The sequence below is a fragment of the Notamacropus eugenii genome, chromosome 2 (genome assembly GCF_028372415.1).
Source record: "Notamacropus eugenii isolate mMacEug1 chromosome 2, mMacEug1.pri_v2, whole genome shotgun sequence".
NCBI classification, from domain to species: Eukaryota; Metazoa; Chordata; class Mammalia; order Diprotodontia; family Macropodidae; genus Notamacropus; species Notamacropus eugenii.
The window spans coordinates 433503844-433518737 of record NC_092873.1 but is presented as its reverse complement, the minus strand read 5'-3'; the positions used below and the strand labels follow the sequence as shown (position 1 = coordinate 433518737).

The following is a 14894-nucleotide window of genomic DNA, read 5'->3' as shown; positions in this document are numbered from 1 at the left end:
TTGTCTCTAAGGCTATACAGGGACAGGGATCAGGAGGGCCTTGGTTACCTTGATTTGCTCACTCTACTTAGATGGCAGGAGGAGGCACATGAGGTGTTATGGTTTAGTGAAAAGAATACTGGATTTGGAGTCAAGAGGACCCAACTCTGTTGGTCACTACCTATGTGACTAAGAGTCTCCTCCTCTGTAAAATGAGGGGATTAGGCCTTTAAAGTCTCTTTCTGGACCTCTCCACATTCTGGATGATATTGTGAGGGAGACTCATAGATGCTTAAGGGACCAATTTATTGGAGGAAGTCTTTGGTTTTGAGGCTTTTTCTCCTTTTCCTCCCTCCCTCGTCCCTCAGCCAAGCTCTTCCACAGACTCTCTCCTCCCCCTAGTCACCTCTATAGTTTACCCGTGACTTTGATCTTCCAGAGGTAGTTAGACATGTTATCAGAAGAAGATAAGCTCACCAGCAACTCTGCTCTGACCTGCCCATTTGGACTGTGGAAAGGGGAGCTGAGTTACCACATTCCTTGATTTCTCAGTTTAATGACCAGAATTTATCCACTACTCCAATTGTCAGTCTAGGGGTGGATGGGAGCTGCGGTCAGCGGGGATGGCCAAATTCCTTCTGATGGATTTAGACCCTTACAGGGGTGGGAGTGGGGGAACCGGACACCATCCGCCCTTTTTCTAGAAGGTAGGTACAGAGATCTGAGTTCCTTGCCAATAGGTGAGGCCTCTGGAGAAGTGTTTTATGTTCAGTTGATTTTAGAGAGATTGCCCACCTTTGGCAGATTTAAAGATGTGAAGGACTGTTCTGCTTTGCTCCCTCCCCTAGGGAAACCTTTAACATTGGTTCAGTTTCTCCAAACTAGGGAACTTAGTAAAGGTGTTAGGAAGAAAAAGAGGGGTTGGTGGTCTCTTTCCTCTCTTTCCATTTAGGCTTTACCTTTGCCAATGCTTTGATGCCCATAAGGTCAACGAAACTGACCCCACTCATGTCCAGGATGATGGTATGGAAAGAGATGAAGGGTGGGGCACTGGCCAGAGAGTCTTCAGGTTCACTGGATGGTGTGAAGTGGGCCGGTGGCTCATCTTTGGAGGGTGTGGGGGTCTCTGGCTTGAAGGTGATATAGGAGATCCCAGTCCCATTGGCAGCTGTTTGATTGTTGTTGGTATCAGTGGGGGAAACGACTTCAAAGTCTTGCTGGAGTTCCTGCAGGGAGACAGTCTGGGGGCAAGTACAGGGGGAATGGTTCAGAGTGGACCCTTGCAGGGTCTGACTTGCCTTGGACAACTCAGCTAGAGAAATCCATTCTCTAGATCAAGGTTTTCTCTTAGTCTTTTTTGTGTCCTTTTGGCAGTCTGGTGAACCTTATAGACCAGAATCATATGTTTAAATGCATAAAATAAAAGACATAGGATTACAAAGGAAACAAGTTATATTAAAATAAATTTATCATCATATTAAAAAATCCCAAGGTTAAGAACCCCAGATTAAGCTCCACATAGTTGGATTATTGATATAATATGTCAGAGAGACAGAAGGTAATGGGAGAGGGAGAGAGAAAGAAAGGGAAGGAGACAGAAAGAGAGAGAGAGAGAGAGAGAGAGAGAGAGAGAGAGAGAGAGAGAGAGAGAGAGAGAGAGAAGCTGATGAGGTATATATGTGTGTGTGTGAATAGGGTGTTATCTTTGGTTCAGCTCACCTTTTTTTTCAAGAACAGGGATTTCTTCTGTTTTGTGGGCATCTTGCGTCCCTTTTCCTGGTTCTTTAGGTATTTCTGCTTGGCCAGGAACACTTTCTGAGGATCCACACCTATCTGTTGGGAGAGCTACATTGAGCTCTCTCATTCCCTGCTTCAGTTCAGTGTCCTTGCAGTAAATTTCTTCCCTCCAGGTTCAAGGGCACTGTACTGTACCATACCTTGGAAATGACCTTCTGTCTGAAGATTTCCGAGTTGGCGAAGTAGAGTGGAGAGCAGTAAGTCAGGATTTTTATTCCTTCTACTTCCTGGACCTGCCACAAGGAGACTGGGTTTAGGAGGCAGAAGTGTCTTTGTATTATTTTTTGTAATCTCTGACTTAGGAGGAGATGAGGCCAGGGAGAGGGAGTATTAAGGAATGGGAGGACACTGCTACTTACGCCATTGTAGGTCTTAGGGTTCACATAGATGTCTGTGTCCACAACCTGGGCCAGGGCAGAGCCATTACGACTGAATAAAGAAGGAAAAAAGAAAAACAAATGCTCAATATAGAATTCAAAGGATGCTGCTAAGACCAGCAGGAGGGTGAGAGAGGAAACTCCCTCCTTCCTGGTCTTGAGGTGGGGGTTCTGTCTAGGTGGAATTACATGGTGATGTATAGTCTAGAAGAGAGTAACTAGGGGGTGCAGGCAGGGAGCCATTTACTCCAGACAGGTTCTCAAAGAGGGGTTGAAGATATGGGGACATGCATGAAGTCATAACATGTATGTGGTACCAGCATTAGAAATTTCTGCTTCTGAGTTGCTAGAGAAGGGAAGGTTTTCTTGAGTTTTAATATCTACTCTTCCCTACTCAGTCTCTGGGAGTGATGCTAGCTGGTACAACATTGCTTGGGGGCGAGGTAGGGCAAGTCAAGTGCTTGTAACTTTTTTAGGGGTAGGAAAGAAGCCTGAGCCTCTGGGCCCTCCAATAAGTGTTATGGTTTGTCCTCAGGGTGTGTCTGGGCTGTGGTGGAAAGGTAATCCTATCTGCCAGACTCCTCTTCTTATCTCTGATGCTTGCCAGATTTTTTCTACTTTTGTGAAGATAGAGGGCTATTAACTGTGTTCTCTGGGATGTTCAGTGGTTAACATATTTTCCCGAGAGATAGGGCTCCTCATGCACCCTGTGTCAACACCTTTTGCTAACATATGCTAGATCACATCTTGCAATGGCCCTGGGTAACCCCTTGAGCCATGGACGTACCTGCCCTTGGTAAGAGGAAAGGAATGGGCTGTGTCCAATACAGGCATGAGTGATGGACATCATAGAGGCTTGGCATCAGTTACCCCAAGATTCTCCTTAAGACGAGGTTAGTTTGAGGGATGGTTCAGGGTGGGTAGTAGAATACTCACAATTGGGTCTGGAAGACAACCACTAGGATGGAGAAGGAGACACCCACTGCTACACCATAAGGCAGTCCGAGGAAAAAGGAGGAGAGGAAACTCACAACCCAGACACACTGTGAGGAGAGATAACAAAGTTGCCCTAAGTCTAGGGTTCTGAGGCCACTCCAGGGAGAAGACCCCTTCTTCTAGGGAGACTTCCTAGGGTCAAACCTACCCCTTCCCTTCATTCTTCTATTAGGCTGGATAGAAGCTCTCCAGGGACCAAAAATGTGTATTTGAAGTATGAATCCTAAGTTCTACAGGCTATGTGTCCTTGATGGCACCTGGTCAATACTTGTCAAATCAAAGGACTGGCTACTGAGGAAAGATGTTGGGATATGGATTCCTGCGGTTTCTTGATGAAGACTCTTTCGAGTTCTTGGAGCTCATTGTATTACTTACTACCTGTTCTATTTCTCTGATGGAGGTCTTATGTAAATCCAATAAGACTGTGATTTTGAAAAGCGTAACATGGTGGACAAATTTAAAGGGTTAGGATGAGCCCAGAAATCATCATGAAAAGCAGCATGGCTAAAAGGGCATTGGATCTGGAGACACAGAGCCTGCCTCTGGTTCCCATCTTTTCCATTTACTCACTACTAGCGTTACTGAACCTCAGTGCATCTTCTCATTTGTGAAATGGCGACTTATAGAATCTGTTTCTCAGGGTTGTTTCAAAGGTCAAATGAGAGGGGGAATGTAAAATGCTCTATAAATTGTAGGCTATAACTGTTACAGGGGAGGCAGGGAGTTTGTTGGGACTCCTGATTTTCCTGCCTTCACTTTGTCTTGCTGTGCCCTGGCCTAAAAATGCTCTCTTTGAACAGTAGAGTTTCCCATGAGCCTCTGGAGGATGAAAAGTTCTAGAGAGGGCAGATTTGGACATTGACTAGAAAGCGAAATTAGGGACGGGATGATCAGCAAGAAATGGGCTTTGATGACTGAGAAGGCCAAGGAGGGGCTAGGAGGACACACTCACACAATCCAATTTGCTTTTCTTCCACAAGTAATAGGGGTCAGTGAGCTGCTTAAGAGAGGTCTTGAGGTTGACAGCAATTAGGGCCCCCAGCACAGACTGTAAGGAGAGCAAACAAGGACTCACATCAGTAGGACAGGGTCTCTTTCTCTTCTTTTAACCCTCTGGTCAAGAATGAGAGACAGAGAGAGACAGAGATAGAGAGACAGAGATGGGGGGGAAGAGAGAGAGAGAGAGAGACAGAGACAGAGAGACAGAGACAGAGACAGAGAGGGACAGAGAGACAGAGTGGGGGAAGAGAAAAAAGAGAGAGGCAGACAGAGACAAATAGACAGACAGACAGAGAGAAGGAAGAGACAGAAGAGACAGAGAAAGATGAGGGGGTGAGAGAGACAGAGAAAGAGTGGGAGAGAGAGAGAAAGAGAGGGGGAGAGAGGCAGAGAGGGAGAGACAGACAGAGAGAGACAGAAGAAACAGAGAGACAGAGAGATGAGAGACAGAGACAGAGAAAGACAGAGGGGGGAAGAGAAAAAAAGAGAGAGAGGCAGATAGAGACAGACAGACAGAGAGACAGAAGAGACAGAGAAAGAGATGAGGGGGTGAGAGAGAGACAGAGCAGAGGGGAGAGAGAGGGGGAGAGAGAGAGAGACAGAGAGAGAGACAGAGAGAGAGACAGAGAAGGGGGGAGAGAGAGGGGGAGAGAGAGAGAGGGAGAGAGAGAGACAGAGAAAGAGAGGGGGGAGAGAGAGGGGGAGAGAGAGAGAGAGAGAGAGAAACAGAGAGAGAGACAGAGAGAGAGAGACAGAGAAAGAGAGGGGGGAGAGAGAGACAGAGCAGGGGGGAGAGAGAGGGGGAGAGAGAGAGACAGAGAGAGACAGAGAGACAGAGAGACAGAGAGACAGGGAGACAGAGATGCAAGATATTCCCCTAGGAACTGAGGTTCAAACCCTATCTGTGTAACTGTTACCATCTTTGTAAGATGAGGAGGGTCAACCAGAGATGTCTAAGCTTCCTTTCAGCTCTATGATCCTATTATAGGCAAATGCCCTATAGCTGTGTCCCTTTGAGGGTGAGAACACCATGGGTGTTGTAGGCCTAGAGGCACGTCAAGTTGTAGGCTGGCACCTGCCCCTGAATAGTTCCATGCCTGTCCCTGTCTTGGTTTTATGTGCCTTTCTCCTCCAAAAAATGACTCCTTGATTCATGCTTCAGACAGGGGTTTGGTCTGGGTCATTTCTATGGTCCCTTCTATCTCTAATACTTTGTGATCATGTGATTTTCTCCTCCTTTCTCTCAGCCTTCCCCAATTGTGCTCTTACCTTGGGTAAGGGGTATAGATAGACCCCCAATACCAGCATTGTGATCATCACCACCAGAGACACACACAGACTTGATACCTGTGAAGAGTAAAAAAATTCTGAACACTGAGAGGGCGGAGGGTGAGGTGAGGGTCAGGGTTTTCTCTCTAGGGGATAACTGGGTCTCCTGTGTGAATCTGTCCTTGCCCTTCAGTGCCTCAGTCAGAAGTGGTGGAGGAAGGTGGCAGTGGACAATATGGGGAACTATGGAGAAAGTGTCTAGAGACCAATTTGGCACCTAGTCCATCTGAGGGTCTTTCCAATTGACTTCAGAGAGATGTATTGCCCAGCATCCCCCCAGCTCACCTGGGATTTGCCCCCTGCTCCATCCACAGCCAGGGTGACTGAGAGAGCACAGCAAATGACATGAATTTTAAAGAAAGAGCCAAAAAAGTTGCTGCAGCCCAGAGCAATCATTTCCTGTGGGGGAAGAAGGAGTGCTTAGAAATTTGGGAGCCCATCTTCCCTGCAGAGGGGAGTCAGGCTGGGTAGAGTTAGAGCATGGGTGGGGTGAGGAATTGGGAGAACGTGAGGCAGAGAGACTCAACTGCTGACTCTGAGATCTGGCTACTTAACTGCAGCACCTATTCCCAACACTGGAAAGAACATAAATAATGGACTCAGAAGACTTTGAGTTCAAATCTTGACTCAGATACTTAATATCTCTTGACTTTGGGCAAGTCACTTAACCTCCTTGGGCCTCAGTTTCCTCATCTGTAAAATTATAGGTTTGGACTAGATGACTCTTGAGGTCCCTTCTAGCTCTAGCACAATGATTTCATGATCCCAGCACCAAGAGTAGAAGCTAGAAAATGTAAGATGGCGAGTCATAACCCAGGGACACCAAAAATATAGCTAATAATAGGTAACATTTATCTATTGCTCCAAAGTTTGTAAAGCACTTCCTTTATGTTACCCAAATTTATCCTCACAACAACTCTGCTGAGTAGGGCAATTATCATCCCCATTTTATCCTGTCCTGTAGGTTCTATGCCTCAGAGGCATACTACCAGTGTCATCTTGGATAAGTTATATTGCTTATTTGAGCATCAGTTTCCTTAGAGGCAACATGGTGTAATGGGTAGAATGTTGGACTTGGGGTCAGAAAGACCTAGGCTCCAACCCTGCCTCAGACATTTACTAATTGTGAGCTTCATTTTCCTCATCAGTAAAGTAAAGGGGGTTGGACTTGACCTCTAAGGCCCCTTACAGCTGTAAGTTGTTATCCTATGACTTGTAAAATAAGGGCTTCAGTCTAGATTTCTAGGGTCCCTTTTATCATTAAATCTGATGAGTCTCAGTGTTTCTACAAACAATGATAGTGTTAATCAAGCCCATATTTCCCCAGTATCTACATAGTGACAGCTGGTTGCTGGGGGACACCCTCACCAGCTGTTGTCTTTGTATAGCATCTCCAATATTTTGCCCATGTCCTCTTCTTCTCTCCCTTTGCCCAAGACATATTTCATTTCCTCACCTCTCCTTGTATTACCTGGTTAGAATCCACATTATAGCCATGTTTGGCTCCCAGAGTCCTGCCAACAGCCAGGTTGATGACATACCCCACGATGGCCAGGGAGAAAGCTGTGCCGATCATGTCCTTCCACTGGGAGACCATGGGGGAGACTGGGGTGGGGAATCTGTCATGGAGTCAGAGGGAAGGGAGGATCAGGAGCCAGTGTGTACTTGTGTATGGGAGGAAAAGGAAGCAGGAATGTGGGAATCAGGAGTGGGGTAAGGCATGGTCAAATTAGAAACACAGACTCAGAATTTGAGAAATTATGGGGACTTTAGAGATTATTTGGGCCAAACCCGCCATTTTGGGGAAGAAGAGAACTCCTTTATATCTGTCATCTCATCTGAAGCCAATATTTTTATTCTCATTTAAAGATGAGAAAGCTGTGGGATCAGAGAGTCTTTAGAGAGCTGCTCAAGGTCACACCATCACTAGGTTACAAAGGTGGGATTACAATCTGGAGCGTATTCAAACGTTTCCTTTGTCCTCCTCTCACACTCTGCTTCCCAGGACTATGGGAATGTAATTGATGAACTTTTAATTCTCCACAGCCTTGCTTGTAGTAGGCACTCAATCTATGTGTAGAGTGATTAAAAAGGTGTTATCCTGGGATAGAGGCAAAGCAGAGAAATTTCCTCTTAACAGACTAGCCTTTATCCGATTTTCTCTCTAGTAAAGTTGTGTAGAAAATTGCATATAAATATAAAACTGTATGTAAATGTGTTCCAATAAAATTGTCATTTAGAGACACAGACTGAGAGCTGAGCTGAGCTGGGCTAGGCTTGGGGGTGTGAATGTCCTACAGAGGATCCCACTGGAACTGACTCATGGATACAGCTCTGGCCCATGCTGCAAAACCAAGGTTCTAGATTGGGGCTGGGCCTGGGTCTGGGTGGAAGAGTCAAACTTCCAGCCAGTTTCCACTCACCCCTGTTGGATCTCTCCCACAATCTGCATATGGTACTTCTTGGGCATCTTACAACCCCCAGAGATAGCCGTTGCCACCACCACCTATTGAGGAAGGGAAAGATGGCACCTGGGTCAAGGCCAGGGCATTGAGTCTCTATCAGTCTTCTTTCTCTCATAAAAAGAACCCAGGCCTTTCCATTCCCAACTGCCTGACAGAGACTCCCCTGGGAGGGCTAGACATGGACCAAGATTGACTTTCACTGCCTGATTTCCTTTCTCACTCACTGCCCGGAGGACAGCTTTAATGTCCCTGTAACCAGGAGATCTTAAGATGATAGATCATATTGTACATGTATAACCTACATTAGATTGCATGCTGTCTTGGGGAGGGGGAGAGCAGAGGGAAAAAATTTAGAACTCAGAATCTTATAGATGTGAATGTTGAAAACTAAAAACAAATACAGTTAAAAAAGAATAATTCCAAAAAAAAAGAGATGATAAATCATAGGATTAGACTCAGAAAGAACCTTAAAGATCATCTAAATAGAAAAGAGAACCACTAATCTGTACATGAGGCTCCCTGTGGGTCATATACTGAGTCAGTTTTAAAATGAAATATTATCTGTTTTACTGTCTTTTCTATTTATTTTGTTAAATAGTTCCCAATTATGTTTTAATCTGGGTCACGCCACATGCAGGAGGGTGGTGGGTCACAGGTTACCTTTGGACCACGTGACTGATACTGCTATCTAGCTGAACCCCATTATTTTATATTTGAAGCCCAGAGAAGGGAAGAGATTTCCCCAGGACAAGTGAGAAAGCCAGGGTTGGAATTCAGGCACCTTCAGTCTAAATCTAATACTCTCACCTCATGGGGATCTCTTAGTATCACATAATTTAAAGCTCTAAGAGATCTTAGAGCTAATTTAACCTAATCCTTTTATTTTACAGATAAGGAAACTGAGGCCCAGAGAAGTAGAATGGCTTTTCACAGGTCACATAGGTAGGAAATAGTAGATCCAGGCCTTTGCCCACAAGTTGACTTCCTCTGAATCCAGTGCCACAATGCCCTCCTTCCCCAATGGCCATCAGTCCAGGCTTCCAACCCCAAACTCAATTTCCAATGGAGGTCCTTACCACAATCAGTTCCGAGGGGATGGGGACACGGATCTTGTGCATGTAGCGGGCGTTGAGCTCTTTCACCAGCACCAGAAAGACAGCACTGATCAGGGCAAAGACAAGTGAAGCAATGTTTGTATGGGGCAGGTTTTTGCAGATGTCGATGAAGGTCTAGAGGGAGAGCAGGGAAACAAGAGCTGAACAGTCAGGATGAAGAGGTCATTGCCTTCACTGGCCCCCTCCCTCTCCCTTCTATGTGTCCACTTCTGGACACCCAGGGCCACGGTCCTGAGGTCACAACAATGCTTGAGAGAGGCCCAAGTGAAACAAAATTCAGCTCATACCCACCTCCCTCCTCAACCCAGATCTGACAGACTCTCTGGAATAGAAGATCAGGTCTCTTTCTCTGTCCCTGAGAGGAACAAGAGGAAACAGATTTTAAGTTACAACTAGAGGGGACAAGATTAGCTTTAAGGAACTTCTCTGACAGGCACTGAAAGGAGGAACCAAGGAAGGCAACAAGAATTAGAATTACAGATATGGAAGGAATCTTAGAGTCCATCCAGCCTAACTTTCCACTGAGCACAAGACCCTTCTAGCATAAGAATTCCTGATAGGTGATCAACCAGCCTTAGTTCAGACCAGCGTGGGGCACCTGTGGCCTCAAGGCCACGTGAGGCCCTCTAGGTCCTCAAGTGTGGCCCTTTGACTGAATCCAAACTTCACAGATAAATCCCTTAATAAAAGCATTTGTTCTGCAAAACTTGGCCTCAGTCAAAAGGCCACACCCAAGAACATAGAAGGCCACATGTGCCCTCCACGATGCAGGTTCCCTACCCCAGTTCAGACTACTTTCCAGGATAAGAATTGTTACATCCTGTAATCCTAGCTTCTAGCAAAGTGCCTCATGTATTGTGGACATTTAAGGAATACTTATTAAATGAATGCATGAAGGGAACTCATTACTTTTTAAAAAGAACAAATCTGAAAGAGAAGGAAAGATTCTCAGGTGTCTCCCTCAGCCCTTTGGATTGTGTGTCCAGACTCACCAAGACAATGGCCCCAGGGCCAGTGTAGGATGGGACGGTCAGCCCGAAGATGTACTTGAGCACAGAGATCAGGATCTGCAGCCCAGCAGCGGTCATGAAACCTCTGATGAAGGACTCAGACAGGTAGATGGCCACAAAACCAAACTGCACAAAGCCTAGGCTCATCTGGGATGAGGCAAAGGGGCAGGGGAGAGAAAGGCAGATGTCTGCTTGGAGCCATGCCTAGACCAGCAGCATCCTTCCACAGTCCCACTGCCAAGGACAACAGAGGCTCACCCAGAATGTCACAGATGCATCCTTGAGTGGTTAGTGATCTTTTAATGCACATATCCAGTCTCCCCAACTAGACTGTAAATTCCTTGAGGGTAGAGACTGTATTGTATTTCTTAAGGTTACTAGCACAGTTCCTTGCACAGGGTAGGCCTGGAACTGAGATGAGGCATTTTGTACAGCCTAAGTGAGGTTTGAAGATTTCACCTGCCGTTCTCTCACCTCTTCCCCCATTCTGTGAGCCATTGTCTACAAAAAGCTTCAGGCCTTCCCTGTAATCTTTATACTGGGAGAGTTTAGCTGAATGTATGTTTAATTTGGACTTAGAAAACATGGTTTTGAATGCTAGCTCTGCTATCACCTGTATAACCTTTGGGCCAGTCACTCTTTCTCTAGAGACTTGGTTTTCTTATCCAATACATAGGAGAGGCCATGTGGGTAATGTACAAAGTTATTTTCAATTCTAAAACCTATGAACCTCAAAGTTTCTAGTTCTAAAATTCTGTGATCCTAGATTGTCACTTATCACACACAGGCACTGGCATATTTATGAGAAGTGAACTTTCTATAATAAAAATATTCATTTAGAAAAAAAATCATATAAAAAAGTGTTTCTTGAGGCTTTCTGTGCTATCTCTGGCTCAGGTACACCCTCAATACAATATAGATGATAGGAGCTGGGAGGGGGTTGGGAGTGGAGGAGGGACTTTTCCTAGGAGCCTCTAAGTATATGAAGAAATAGAAAGGATTTCTGTGAGACTTTCATTATCTTGGCAGAGGAGGTAGTCAGACATTGGGTTGAGTGACAGGTTGAGATTTGGGGACCTTTTCCAGAGGTCTCTGGACAAACCCTTGTGGGGAATGTTAGAGGAGTATATATCTATGCTATAGATAGCAGACTGGACTAGGTAACTTCTAAGGTTCTTAGAACTAGAATTCTCAGCCTCCAATCTCAGAAAACATTCTCATTTAGTGGGATATGAATGAAATGACTTCTCAAGGTACCTTCCAGCCCCATAGGAGAAAGCAAATTGCTAAATCTGCTTTAATAGCTTAGTCATCCTTCCCCCTTGCCCTTTCATCTATAGGAATTGGGTTTGGTGCAGAAGGAAGGTGGAACAAGCCTCTAGAAAGCTTAAGGGTTTTTGGTTTGAAGAGGCAACTTGTTCTGCCTCCCCTGAGGGATTGAATACCCTGGATATCTGTCAGCAGTCTCCTTGGGCCCTTACTTCCTAGATCCAGGAGAAGCACAGTCTCACTGGGTTACTTCTGCCCTGCATGCTCACCTGGAAGATGGCTGTTAGACAAGCCAGCGTTGCTGACACATGGAGTCTCTCCTCTTCCATGGCTGCTACATCCACGTAGCTTGTGTTGGTGACATTGTTAAAGACTTGAAATTTGGACTCTGGAGCCAGCTGCAGACAGATGTTACCCACCAGGACGCTGATAACAGCAAAGGTACCTGTGGTGCCCCACCCAGCCCGGCAAAAGACAGAGGTTTGGACCAATACCCACCATAACCAACAGTGGCCCCAGGATGGCTCCCCAACCCTCAAGGGGCCAATGGAACAGTTGAATAATTCTACTGGGAAAGATAGACTTGGATAGAGCTTTAGCTCCCTATGACTCCACATTCTTCTCTCCCTCCACCTCTACCTCACCATGCTTCAGTTTCCTCTCCAGCTAATAAAGAAAATTCCTTCACATTTGTACAGCTCTTCATGTTTAGCCAAATACTTCCATGTATACTGTATCATGTTAGCCTTGGTACAACCTCTTGAAGTTGGCAGCATCATTATATTCTTCATTTTATAGAAAATGAGAATCAGACAGAAAGGCTCACTGAGAAGCCTTTAGGGTCATGCAGTAAATGAATGAAACTGGACTGGACTGGAAGGGACTTCAGAGATCATTTAATCCCAATCCAAAGCCTGGACCTCCATTTGAAGAATTCCCCACTCCCATCCCTACCCCAGTGATGGAGAACTCATTCTCCATTAACTCATTGCTAAGTTGTGAGGAAAGTTACCAATTTCATTTTCAAATTTCTCTAATTGTCAGAAATTTCCCCCTATATCTCTCTCCCAGCAACATCTACCCATTGTTCCCAGTTCTGCTGTCTAGGTCAAGCAGAAGATACAGAATTTCCCTCATGGGATCATGGGAGCCTAGAGAGCTAGAGCCACAAGGAACTTCAGAAGTCATCTCATTCCCTATGGTAGCCCTTAAGCTAATTCAAGATCATTAAAATATCTTTTCTGGTCTCAGGTTTCCCAGTTCTTTGAACCAGTCCTTAAATGATGATTTCCAAACTTTTTACCACCCTGGTGAGCTTCCCTTTTTTGGGTGACATGGGACATACCACCCTAAATATTCACACTGACTATCTGTGCCCAATCTGTGGTAGAGCATTCCGAGCTCCTATTGGTCTGATCAGCCACAGTCGGACACACTGAAACTTCACTTTATCATGGTGATGTCATTTTGGTCCTCTTCAAGATCGAAGGACAACAACCAACCAACCAACCTGGTGAGTTTCCCTCTTTTGGATGACATGGGACATACCACCATCTTTTAGATCCTTGCACTTACCCACAAGGAGGGTGGGGAGGGGGAATTGAGAGTCAGGAAGCCTCTTACCTGGCACCATCTGATGCACACCTCCCAAGAAGAAGTAGGTCAGGAGAGGGAAGAAGGATGAGTAGAGGCCATTGACTGCAGGAAGGTTGGCCAACAGTGCAAAAGCCATGCCTGAAGAAGTTATGAGATCATAAATATAAAGCTGTAAAGGACCTTAAGGAATTATCTCATCCAATTTCCTCACTTTACAGTTGAGGATGCTAAAGCCCAGAGAGGAGAACAAGGTCACACAAGAAGTCAGTAAAAGATCTTGGATTTGAAGCCTGGAGCTCTGGCTATAAGGCTAGACTTAGACCTACTGCTCCATGATGATTTTTGACAATGAAGAACAGTCTTGTAACTTCAAAGGGATACTGATTCAAGCCAGGGAACATACAGTACAGAAAGTAATAACTCTTTACCCCAACCCTGAGGGGAATCCTAGCCAATGCTCCCTAGTTTAGGGCCCTGAAGTCTAAGGAAGGCACACCTTAAGGTTTGGGGTCATAGAAGGTTTTTAAATTATTTTTAAACAGAGGATGTGATACATCAATCTAGTGCAGGGGGAATCTCTTACCTTGTGGAACCTGGATGCACCCCCCACTCAATCCCCCAAGCAGATCAGGCAGGATGTAGTTCTTGATCTTGTATTTGGGGAGCCAGGAGAAGATAGGGAGAAGCCCAAAGACCACAGTTTTGACCCTGGCAGAGGAACATCTAGAAGGAAAGAGATGAGCATGTCACGAGAGGGACTAGTAGGGAACAGTGTTGCCCTTGTCCATCAGGAACATCTTCAAGGACTGGGCTGAGAAGTCTAGCACATTACTGTCCCTGCTCATCTATGGGCACTGAGTATGTAAATAATTGATTCATGGTGGACAGAAGGGGAATTCTTTAACCTATACCAACATTCTTGCAGTATTTGGGTTTAAAACTTTTGAGTTTTGTTGTAGCCTGATACATAGTCCTCTTTTTCTCCTTGTACATATTTCTAGGCAGGATTGTATTTGAGTCACCTGATCATTCCTTAGATATCAGCCCTGGAGGAGACTCCACTGCCTGTCCAGTACTGGACCTTTGCTGACTTATACAACCTTTAAGTTGTGAAAATTTGGGGACAGACACACAGACACACACACACACACCTGGATTCTTTTCCTAGTTAATATACTAACTTACATTGAGGGGTGGGTGGGGAAACTTTTCATTGATCAGCATAGGGTGGGGAGAGTTGATCCCTTCCCTGTTTGTGCAAGGCCTTGAGAACTTTTCACAGGAACTCCCCTGGCTGGGGAACAAGGACTTGAGAATGGAGGCTGACAGAAGGTGGATTGATGGGTGGGGGTGGAGGCATGTGTATTTGAGGGGGGAACAATTTGCTTTCCAAGTTCCAGTTCAATGCAATCACATACTTGGGGATGAAATCAAGGCTCAGTCTGGTGACTCATCCACCTGCTTCTTTTTTTTTATCATCACCGACTCTGACTCTTTGGTATTGCTTAACATAGTTTCCCCGATATTAGGTCCTCTGGATGTCACCCAAAACCTAAGCCAACACAGCAAATGCTTTGTATCTTGCTAAATCTTGGAAGTCTCTTAAAGCCCCAGAAACTGGGAGAAATTGGTTTTTATAACTTGATTCTCCCATCTAGGAATCAGTCAATTGGCAGGTATTGATTTGTAGGAGCTTAGAATTTAGGCCCTGGAGATCATCTAATTCAAACTCCTCATTTTACAGACGAAGAAATTGAGGCTCAGAGAGTTAAAGGGATATACCCCGGGTTTTACACAACTAATAAGCACATATTAAAAGTGGGATTTGAATCCAAGTCTTCCTGATTTCAAGTCTGGAACTCTATCCAGTACACAATAACGTATCTCTATTAAGTGGTTACTATGTGCCAAACTGTGTGCTAGCGTTAGGGATACAAAGGGACACAACGAAACAGTCCCTGC

The 14894-nt window shown here is 45.3% G+C and overlaps 1 protein-coding gene across 1 annotated transcript in view; it reads right to left on the bottom strand.

Annotated features, from left to right (window-relative positions):
• SLC26A9 (solute carrier family 26 member 9) overlaps nt 1-14894 on the bottom strand; it is a 42529-nt gene that overhangs the window by 13315 nt on the left and 14320 nt on the right. Inside the window, exons 3-17 of the mRNA XM_072648029.1 lie at nt 13516-13655; nt 12960-13070; nt 11606-11781; nt 10050-10214; nt 9019-9171; nt 7901-7983; nt 6949-7096; nt 5763-5876; nt 5418-5495; nt 4102-4197; nt 3090-3196; nt 2136-2205; nt 1917-2009; nt 1699-1812; nt 939-1220 (exon numbers count right to left, since the gene is read on the bottom strand). Coding sequence (XP_072504130.1) covers nt 939-1220; nt 1699-1812; nt 1917-2009; nt 2136-2205; nt 3090-3196; nt 4102-4197; nt 5418-5495; nt 5763-5876; nt 6949-7096; nt 7901-7983; nt 9019-9171; nt 10050-10214; nt 11606-11781; nt 12960-13070; nt 13516-13655 — 1930 coding nt within the window. The remainder of the gene's footprint in view (nt 1-938; nt 1221-1698; nt 1813-1916; nt 2010-2135; nt 2206-3089; nt 3197-4101; nt 4198-5417; nt 5496-5762; nt 5877-6948; nt 7097-7900; nt 7984-9018; nt 9172-10049; nt 10215-11605; nt 11782-12959; nt 13071-13515; nt 13656-14894) is intronic.